The following is a 10,467-nucleotide window of genomic DNA, read 5'->3' on the forward strand; positions in this document are numbered from 1 at the left end:
GTTGCGTGGGCTGTGGATCAACAGCTGACAGAAAAGCATGTGAGACTTCTGGAAAGGCATACAGCAATCTTACTGTGGACTGATCTGATTAGTGGCCTGTGCTGGCATCTGGCTATAATCAGCAGTAGAGATTGGTGCGGGGGGAGATGTGGTAATGTGAATGCCTGACACAGCGTAGGAGCGGAGTGTCCGAGGTGCAACCATTACGTGTGAGAGCTGAGCTCTAGTCAAGAGCCTGATGCTCACGCTTGGCCGTGCCATCTCCCTGGAGTAGTAATCGGGGATGGGCAGTCGTGTGCGAGAGAAACATTTCCCTGACGCTGCCTATCCCTCGCTCAGTCCACTTAATAAGCTGAACGTAGCAGTGTCATGTCCTTTCCCCCCTGTAATCTCCATGTCCTAAATTAATATTGATGTTAATCTAAAATGAAAGGCTGGAAAATTAAAAAATAGAATTAATTTGTAACTATGGTGCTACACTCAGAAATTTTCTAAAAAGGATAGTGGGTCAGACACCTCAGATTGCTCTCTATAACTCATTTTTCCAGAATTTAAGACCCACAGGGACTTATGTCAAGAACCTACACATAAAGATATAAACCAGTTCAAATTATGTGTGTTAATCTTCCACTGTAGTGAATTTGTCTTTCTTCAGTATCCTTTTTGGGCAAAAGTTTTCTTTCTGTATTTTCTTTTAATGATTCCTCATCAAGTCAGTTTACAATTAGAAAGATGACTTTTCTAAATGAAATGCCCTCTGAATTAAGTTTCTATTACAGATGTCTAATCCATGACCTGGTAACATGGAAGTGCTGAAATCCCTGGTGTAAATGCAGCCGTACCTTTTATGTACTGGTTGACACCTGCATTATGAACACTTAAAATAAGGTTCCTCTTTGTGTACTTACACAAGAAAAAAAAAATTCTCCCTTTTTGTAACCTCTTATATTGTCTTTAAAATGGTACAGCATACACTGTCCACTGGATCTGGCAGCTCCAGGTTCTGCTGTGTGTCTCCTTGGCTGTGGGTGGTCAGCCGGGAAGAGCAGCAGTGCCCAGCCCGGCTCGGGCGCTGTTCCTCCTGCTGCCCCTCCACACCGCAGCTCTGCTCCTGCACACTGAGGTGCAGGAAGAGGCTCCTAAAATGCAGAAACAGTAGCCAGAAAGCAATGGAAGGAGAAAAAGGGCTTGTCTGTGGTGGATTAGGACAGAAATCAGCACCTGAGAGGCCTGGTGAAGAGCGGGGGGGCAGTGACATGAGGCTTTGAGTGTAGATGAGAAGTAGGGAGTGAGGAGGGGGCTGGGTTGTGAAGGAGAGATGTATCCCAATAGCATGATAGGGAGAGCCTTAATAAATACACTGGGCTCTGCTTTCTTCCACCTTCTGTCCTGTGTACGCCCTGTTGTACTCTAACCGCTGGTTTAATGCTACTGGTATAATCCAAATTTACTGTAGTACCTCCCAACTAATAGGTGTATTAGTTCTGATAACCCTACAGCCCATTTCTTGTATGGTGAGTAGAAGAGTCCTTAGAACATCATTCTGCATCTTTTACTCTACATCTACCATTCTGAAGTGACTCAGGGTGTCTCCAAGAGTTCACAGGTTGTAGATACAGGATCGTCAAGTATCAAGGAACTTAACGTTTTCAAACAAAGGCCCTTAGTCTTTTCAAGGTCCATAGTAGGTCTCCAGGAAGTATCTGGCAACATTAAAACACAACTGTCAAACCTCAGGCCACAATGTCTACCCTTCACCCGCCAGAACGTGCGGAGTGCTATGCCAGAGGAAAGGCTGATGATCTGTTTATGGAAAAACCCCCATGAACCAGGGAACATGGAGCCACAAACATGGAAGAACACTTCAAACTTTGACCTGTCACTCTTCATATCTTGACATCCTCTCAAAAAAAAGAAAAAAAATCTGCCTTGGTGCTGAAGGTTGTGGTGTCATGGGTCCAAAACATCGCTTCTGCTTCAAACTGCAGAGTAGGTTGTGGTGACTTAACTTTAAACATGCACATTGTAGTCATCTCCATCTGAGCTATTCAGGTGGCTCGTGTTTTATATTGAGATAAAATGAACCACATCCCAGAAGTGCCTGCCCCTCCCCGCTGAAGATGACTACGTCTGCGGTAAACATCTACAGCGTGGACATAATTTGGACAGGCGAGTCATGCTCTCTGTTTCTGTAAGTGAAGTACAACGTAGGAAGAATCTTGACTCTTCAAGATGCTGAATAAAAACACCACACTGGCTTCCTCCTAACGTTCAAATAGAGGGTTTAACGTGATTTGAAATTGTTGGTAATTTTTTTTGCGGAATGAAGGGCTTCATCATTGCAGGTACAAGACCAATCTTTCTCTTGCCTACTTGTATTCTTTATGTCCACTGCAAATTAAGTTTTATCTTGTACCTTTTCCCCCCTGCTATTCATCTGTCGTAATTTGGTTTTGTTTCTTTTTTTAAGTGTATTATTCCTGACTTGGCCAAGCTGACTGCTTAGTACAAGTTATACCCTGTGTTTGCACTAGGATAGCTGCTGGCTGTGATCTTAGTATAGTTGCTTGTTCTAAAGAAAACGTCAACTCCCCTAAATATTTTTTTTTCTTTACACTTGATTCCTACAGGATCTTACCTAAGGCTTCTGTCAATTTACTGAATATAATTTATCTTGTTTTCTCTCTCCTTTCCTTTCAGAATCACGAATCTTGTCACTTCATGGTTGTTTTCATCTGAACTGCCTTTCAGTCATAATCAAAACTAGTAAAGCCGCCTTTTAGTTGCTTTCTCTACTTCATACAGCATATTTATTTCAAATATATTCCAAGAACTTACCAAGCAGCCTATCTCCTGATGTATATCTTTCCAAATAGACACCAACTCATTGAAATTCCTCACTGGCACAAGTTCAGTTGTTTGGATGACTGTTAGTTGTTCAAAAAACTGATGTGGCATATTTCTTTGCAAGTCTAGCGCAAGTCCTATGTTGGACAACCTCTGTCTCTATGCCTGCAACCTCTTCCCCCCCCCCCGCCCCCGTTGCTACTGTGAATAAGATAAATTGTACTTCAGAGGTGGGTGTTTTCCCCCGGCTATTCTAAAGTGCAGACGGACAGATATGTTACAGATGTCTGAAGTTAGGTGAGATGGATCCCATGGTTCCAGTCCGACCAAGGTCCTCTGACCTATCTGGATGCCATCTACCAACATCTTAACTGAGAGAGCAGTTGTTCATGTCTCTACTTGGAAGTTATAGTTTGCTTTTCACTACAGAAGAGCAGAGGACTTGGGACCCTTATTAAATGAACATTTTGGGATTCATGGCAAAAGGCTATTTGTCCTAGAAGCAGGGGTGACTTTTGACTGAAGAGTCTTAATAACTGATAAAAATAATTTAAAACAGAGTCATCTTTTGTGTTTTAAAACATTGTTGGAAATTTAAATGGAAATACAATACTTCATATGAATGCTAGTACATTTATCCAGCTTTTCTTTTAAAGATTTGAGCAGCGCTCTTTATGTCTTACGTACTTCCATAACTGCCAGTTTACCCAATAAACTTCCCTACTTTTTGAAAGAACCTGCTGAAATAATCAAGACCCACCCCCCTCCTGCCCCCCGTTTTCAAAAACATTTCGGAAATGGAGGCTTACACATTCATTAGACTTTCACTGTATAAAAATGTACAGTGGCTTTATTGACATGTACATTCCATTATGTTTACAGCTGCAAGATATGAGGCACACTCAGTATTGCACTTCATTAAAATTTCAGGCTCAAACATAACCCAGAAGTTTAAATGAAACTGCTGTTGTAATTTAATAATTCTTATACAGGACAAACATTGATACCTTTATATACAGCGTGATACTTGTTACATTTATGCCTTCCTAACACAATTTTATTTTTTATAACAGTCTAGGAAATAAACCAGAATATTCCTCTTTCCCATCCCCACTTGTGATGCGTTACAATTGTACAAGATTACAAAAAGTCAGTATACAATAATCAATATTTTTTTTCTTTCTCCTGAAAGCCAGCATCATTCATAGTCCACAGACACACAGATCCTTTAATAGCAATTATTTATTTGTAAATGTCCAATGTTTCCTAGCCGATGACTGTAATGGCCACATGCAAACACCTCACAAGTTTTGATGTCTCGGTTCAAAAAATGTCAATATCTCACAGCAAGAATTATGTACATGGTATTTGGCATCCTTCTTGCACTGTAAATTGTTCCTTTTACCTGGGTTATGAAATGGTCCCGTCCTCATCCCAGCTGGACTTTATTTTCGGGACACTTGAGGGATGAGGACACCTGTTTTGCTCTGGTAAAAAAAAAAAAAGCTAGTCTAAAAAGTGTGAGCATTTCTGCAAACCCCACAACCCAGAGCAAATTCTTCACCAGTGGGTGGGTGGACAACATGAAGTGGACATTCTGTTCCTTCAAGTTGTTTGCCTTTGGGACCTATACAATGAATTTAAGGGTGAGGGGAAAAGAAAAGAGAAGATTAATGCTTGCAGACTCGATGTAAACAAACACATACTGAACTTCCTCAAAACACATGCTAAGTGAAGGTAATATGTTTATAATATGAACTTATAAGGCATCAAAACCGAAGGCTTAAGAAACAGCAGATGGGGGAAGGCGCTTTCACACGGTCAAATTCAAGCAAGAAGTCTAGAGGCTTAATAGGCCAAGAGAAAAAATGCCATTCCATTAGATCTGACAAAACATGATCAAAAACTGTTAGCTCCTTAAAACAGTTAAGTCGAATGTTGGATTGGTATTTGAAGGGGGTGTGGGGGGGAAATCAAACTGCTTTGTAATTTAAAATAAATCAAGTTCAAAGTAAAAAAGGCAAAAAGCTTATAGGGAGAATCACAAAATAAGTTTCATCTCATTAATACTGTGGAAGAAATTAGCACAATCTAAAAGCAAAATCAATAAATATGAACAAGAGTTACACTGCAGTAGAAAATAATTCTAAAGTTATATCAGGAATTGTCTTTTTTTTTTTTTATTTTTTTCATGTAAGTATCTTAAAAAGATCTTACTTTTTTTCAACAGCAAAATAACATGTTTTATTGAGATCAAATCAATGGCACATGAAGTTAGAAACGAAGGCATTGCCAACAGTTTGCACATGACAGGTACCTAAGTACAGATATATCATTTAATAGTAGCGCGTTCATTTTTTCAATATAATCGTAACACATCATGTCACATCTGGACTCTGAATTGGTGTAGGTAAACCAAAATGCCTTTCTGTACCGAAGAATCTAACGTTTAAAGGATCAGTGTGATGACATTGCCTGTATCATTGCCAGAAAAGTGAAAAATCAAAAGCATGCATAGAACAAACCCATTCTAATATTATTCAAGATACTGAATTTAAAATTTGTATGACTGACCCTGTGGTTTTCCTAAAAATCACGAGTGAGTAAAGATAAGAACATCAGTTAGAACTGATTACTAATCTCAGACTTCGGTGCGGTAAATTTGCTTTATAAAAATACTACCTGCAGGACAGTGTGGGAGTTCTTCTTTAGGGATGCTTGTCATTCTTTGGAAATCATCATGGCAAGCATTGCAAAAATGCGTTGTCCCAAAACAGAAAAAAACAGCAACTGAACAGCAGTAGCGGCATTTGTATTCTAAGAAATCTGTACCGTGTTTGGGACACATCTAAACAAGAGAAAACAGACACCGGTAAATGAAGTAGCCATGCTGTAACAATCCGAACACCACATTTCTACATTCCTTAGTATATATTAATATTATACAGTATTATACAATACATATAATTACAAATTACTGTGAATTATTGTACAGCTCAGGTACTCAGAGCTTCAGAACAAAATAAAAACATGAATACAAGTTCTTTACTTACCTGAGCCCTTGAAACATCAGAGCATGCACCACAAATAAGCTCTCTCGGGTCATAGTCATCTCCTTGTCCAGCCTCAGCGTCACAACGAGCTTCGCCACCAAAATATGCCTAAATTCCATATAGGAATGATTGGACATTAAACCAGAGACAGCTATTATTTTAACAAATTCAATTTGTAGGGGGAAAATGATGAATAAGGGTCATTACTGTAGTCCCTACTATTCTGGTAACTCTCGGCTCCGACTCTAGATACATGTTTTTGAGGTACTAAGATAATGTCTCTCAATCTCAGGATAAACAAGACCAAAAATTGTGCAGCGTACTCTGGTCTATGCAAGTGACTGTAAGGCTTTTGAAACAGTATCTGGATGCTCTGTGAACTGCACGTAAGACAGACAGGACTGAGGCCAAAGGCAAGCTTCCTTGCTTCCTTTGTTACCATATTATTAACTAATTAGACAATGCACAACATTCTTGCTCTCAGCAATTCTTGCCTTTTTGCAGTGATTGTAAAAGGACAGGGAAAGTCGTCTCAAGGCAACTATGGGGAAGGAAAAATTCAAGAAGCCCACCTTCCCCCAAAATCTGCAGACTAAAAAGAAAAGGGAGAGTCCTATGGAACGTATGTCAGGGAATTAGGTAGTAGTTTGGGGTGAACAGGTGCTGGAGGAAGGAAAGAAGTTAGAAATTAAATAGCTGAATATTGCTCTTCAGACATACGGACACAGTATGAAAGGGAATAATGAGACGCAAGGGAAGGAAAAAGAGGGCCGTAAGAGAGACACTGAAATACTGCGTATTAAATACTGGAAAGAAAGCGTAATGAAAAACAGGGACAGGACTAAAAAAATGGAGAAAGTAAGATGGAAAAAGAAATTATTTTTGTACGGGAGGAAAAAAAGGCAGTAGGCAAGTTGCTAAAGGATGAGGAGTGAAAATTGATTTAACTGTGGGAGGCAGGAACAAAAGTGAACTGAGTAACTGTGTAGCAATGAGCTAGAGGGTTTCATTACTGCTCTTCTCTAGCATATGGACGTTAATCCTTTCTCATTTCCAAATTGTGCACTTCCATTTAACAAAAAAATTACTGGGGTTTCCCTTGAAAATTTTATCATGAAATTGCCTTACGCCATTCATTCCTAAGGGAAAAAGGAAAAAGATGTGATCAAGATGGGTGCTAAATTCAGCTTCAGATGAAAGAAGCAATGGGAGGGGGTTCAGGGATTATCCAAAATTTCTCTAATGCATCTCTAACCAGAGATAAAGTTTGTCTCTTCTCTGCTGGCGGGGAAACCAGGGGCTGGTTGTATATGATTTTTGTCTTCTGGATAAATTTCGTATTCTCTACCTGAAGAAAACTGTACGTATATGACCCAGAGTCCATCGGGCTAGACCACACGTTTCCTCTTTCTACTCCTTTTTCATTCTTCTAACACTTTGGCCCCAAAGTCAGTTTACTGCAGTTACAATCAACTCTGACTTGGTTAAAAGTAATATTTAGGTGGAATCTTAATGAGGAACTCTCCATCTCAAAGAGTTAGAATGAAACCTACGTTTATACTATTTTACTGTTGACGTAAAGTATGAGGTGGAAGTGGCACAAAGGGATGGCTGGTGTTCTAACACAGTATCTATCGCCTGCACATTCTTCTGAGGCGGCTATCGCCTCAATATGCTTTTAGTTTCTGGACTGCTCTGTATATACTTTTGAGCTTTACAAGACAAGACACTATGTACATCTAATTTGCTCGTTCCAATACACGTTCCATTCTTTAAGAAATTACTTTCGAAACTATAACATACATTTAATTTGAGAAAGTACTAATCGTCATACCTTTTTGCACTTGTAGCAAACATAATAAGCGTATCTGTTCATAGCATAGCCAGCTGGGTCATTATAAAATCTAACACCTGGTGTTGTGATGGCCTCACTCTTGTGCAACCCTTCATACTCCAATCTCATTAGCGCTTTTCTCCTTACATCTTCATAGAGTTCTTTGATTGGATCAAGCAAATCCTTTAATACTGTATGATTGATTTTGTTCTGAAATAAAAAAACCCGATTAAAATATCTTGCATCTTTATTACAACAGCTGTGATAACTTGTATTATGGTCAAACACAAACAGCGTAACGGATGTCATAAAAACCTAAGAGCTCAGGCAACGGACATTTCAAAAAATGGCTGATATAGTATATACTTTATTTGCTGCAAAAATAGTAACCAGGAATGCTTTTTATATGGCCTTTTGTTACATGAAATCATCAGCCCTTACAACAGACTGTAGCAACCACAGAGGGATGGCAAAGGGTACATGAAATATCCACCACAGCATAGGAATAGTCTGATTTTTGTATGTCTTCTCTGATTTTGCTCCTTTTTGACTTACCGCTCAGCAATTAGGAATAATGACTGACAGTCCTCTATGCCAGCTCTTTGTCATCTAATGATCACAAGCTATTGCCATGAATTACCAAAACACAGCACAAAGGAAGAAACACAGCGTGCAGAATGGCTGACCATTCACAACATTCATATTCCTGGGGCGTCAAGCTGCTCTCCTTCCCAGCAGCTATCATACGCTTTTGCTTACAGCAATTATGATTTTGTAGAGTACAAGAGGAATTTTTAGTAATTTAAGCTGAACTAAGTACAGATATTCTTCAGCTCTGTCCTCATGCTGAAAAGCAGAGCAGCTTTAAAAGGGGTTAGTAAAATAGAGAAGCCAAGTTTCCTGCGTCAGATAACGTGCATTAAGATTACTTCTTCCCCTCCCTGCTGTCCCCAAATATGGGGGATTTACAAGCCGATGGTGCTAAGAATAAAACAGCATTAAGATAACGTCTGCATTATGCTTTCTTTTTAAGAGGACCCTTACTTCAGGGAACAGTAGGGGAAGGTAAAAAGACACATCAATGATACCCCTTCTCTAGTGACATGAGAAATTAAGGAAACAAGTGATGTAAAACTAATTTATATTGTAACAAGCAATATATTATAAAAAAAAAGGAAAACAAAGATGGTATTAGGTAACTTGTTTGACCTAGGCAGTAAACACATAGCTCATTTACCTTGCAAATAGGACAGGACATAAACCCAAAAGTTATCCTCGGCCCAAGCCATCTGTTTTCTAGTACTCGTTGACAGCATTGCAAATGGAAAACGTGGCTGCAGTCCAGCTTTAGAAAAGAACAGATGTAAGTGAACACTGAAGTTACACTGACCGCTAAACCAGAAGTAGTTATTTGCTTTTAAGTGGCGATATATATCAATTCCAAAAATTAATTTATTTCAAATCCTAGAAGACCTCTATTTTCTTCTTAACGAAGAGAAAGAACATGAAGCGAACATTAAAATCACAACCTTTCCACTCCCAAACCACCAGTGGATATATGAAATATATATGGAGTATATCCATTGGTTACCTCAGTTGTTTTTCAATAAAGCAGACACAGCAAACTAAATTGATACAATCTGATTTCTTGAAATAGCAGTAATGCCAGACAATAAGAGAGCTTTTTAAGTAACTTACGTATTGTTACGGTGTCTGTTTTGAAATCTTTAAGAGTATAATTTGAAGGACTTTATATTTTAACGTCTTCCACACTTAACATTACAACCATACTATTAATCTCTTAAAAGGGGGAAACAAAAAGATAAACCTGGATAGCTGGTGCTGCTGAAAGTGCTTCAGTAAAGCAGATCATGCACATGTCATCAGCATCTTGTTTAAGAGTTGTAGCGTTCTTATCACAGCCATGCAAGCATGGCAGACAGTGCTCTTCGTTCTTAACGCCTCCACATGGATGACCACAGGGGTGTGTCTTGCTGCAGGCAATTTTAGCATAATCCTATTAAAAGTAAATAATTACTCTTTTTTTCTTCTCCACTGAATGGTTTGATATAGTGTCGCTTTTTGAAGGATTGCTGGCGCATGCAATAAACTAAGACGAACGAATCATGATTCGTGTTGTCTACAGGTACTTGGGCAAAACTTCACATTTTGTGTACTTGAAGTAAAACTGGTATCTTCGTTTACTTACGTTACTCCTGAACAGCAATGGCATAATGAAACCATAGTTTTTAAATTTTAATATTTAATTTTAATAGAGAAATATTCTTTAATCCTCCGTGTGTATTTTGTATATTAACTGCCTCCTGCATAAACACTGCTTGCCCTGTATTAACAGCCTTTAAGATACCTGCAGATTTTGGTCTTTTAGGAAAGGTATGAAGTGACCCACTCTTAAGAACACATGAGCTAATCATTAATCAGCATGTGCTGGTTTTGGCTGGGGTAGAGTTAATTGTCTTCATAGCAGCTAGTATGGGGCTATGTTTTGGATTTGTGCTGGGAACTGTGGTGACAATACAGGGACGTTTTCGTTACTGCTGAGCAGTGCTTACACAGAGTCAAGGCCTTTTCTGCTTCTCACCCCACCCCACCAGCGAGTAGGCTGGGGGTGCACAAGAAGTTGGGAGGGGACACAGCCAGGACAGCTGACCCCAGCTGACCAAAGGGATATCCCACACCATATGACGTCATGCTCAGCATATAAAGCTGGGG

The 10,467-nt window shown here is 39.3% G+C and overlaps 1 protein-coding gene across 1 annotated transcript in view; it reads right to left on the minus strand.

Moving 5' to 3' along the window:
• Nucleotides 1-3,669: 3,669 nt before the first annotated feature.
• The window catches only part of MYCBP2 (MYC binding protein 2, E3 ubiquitin protein ligase), a gene marked incomplete at its 5' end in the record, with an annotated part of 194,066 nt that continues 187,268 nt past the window's right edge, over nt 3,670-10,467 (minus strand). The window contains 6 exons of the mRNA XM_009281730.1: nt 3,670-4,474; nt 5,530-5,695; nt 5,901-6,008; nt 7,735-7,944; nt 8,972-9,079; nt 9,563-9,751. Coding sequence (XP_009280005.1) covers nt 4,359-4,474; nt 5,530-5,695; nt 5,901-6,008; nt 7,735-7,944; nt 8,972-9,079; nt 9,563-9,751 — 897 coding nt within the window. The remainder of the gene's footprint in view (nt 4,475-5,529; nt 5,696-5,900; nt 6,009-7,734; nt 7,945-8,971; nt 9,080-9,562; nt 9,752-10,467) is intronic.

This window comes from Aptenodytes forsteri, unplaced genomic scaffold (genome assembly GCF_000699145.1).
Source record: "Aptenodytes forsteri isolate BGI_AS27 unplaced genomic scaffold, ASM69914v1 Scaffold51, whole genome shotgun sequence".
NCBI lineage: Eukaryota > Metazoa > Chordata > Aves > Sphenisciformes > Spheniscidae > Aptenodytes > Aptenodytes forsteri.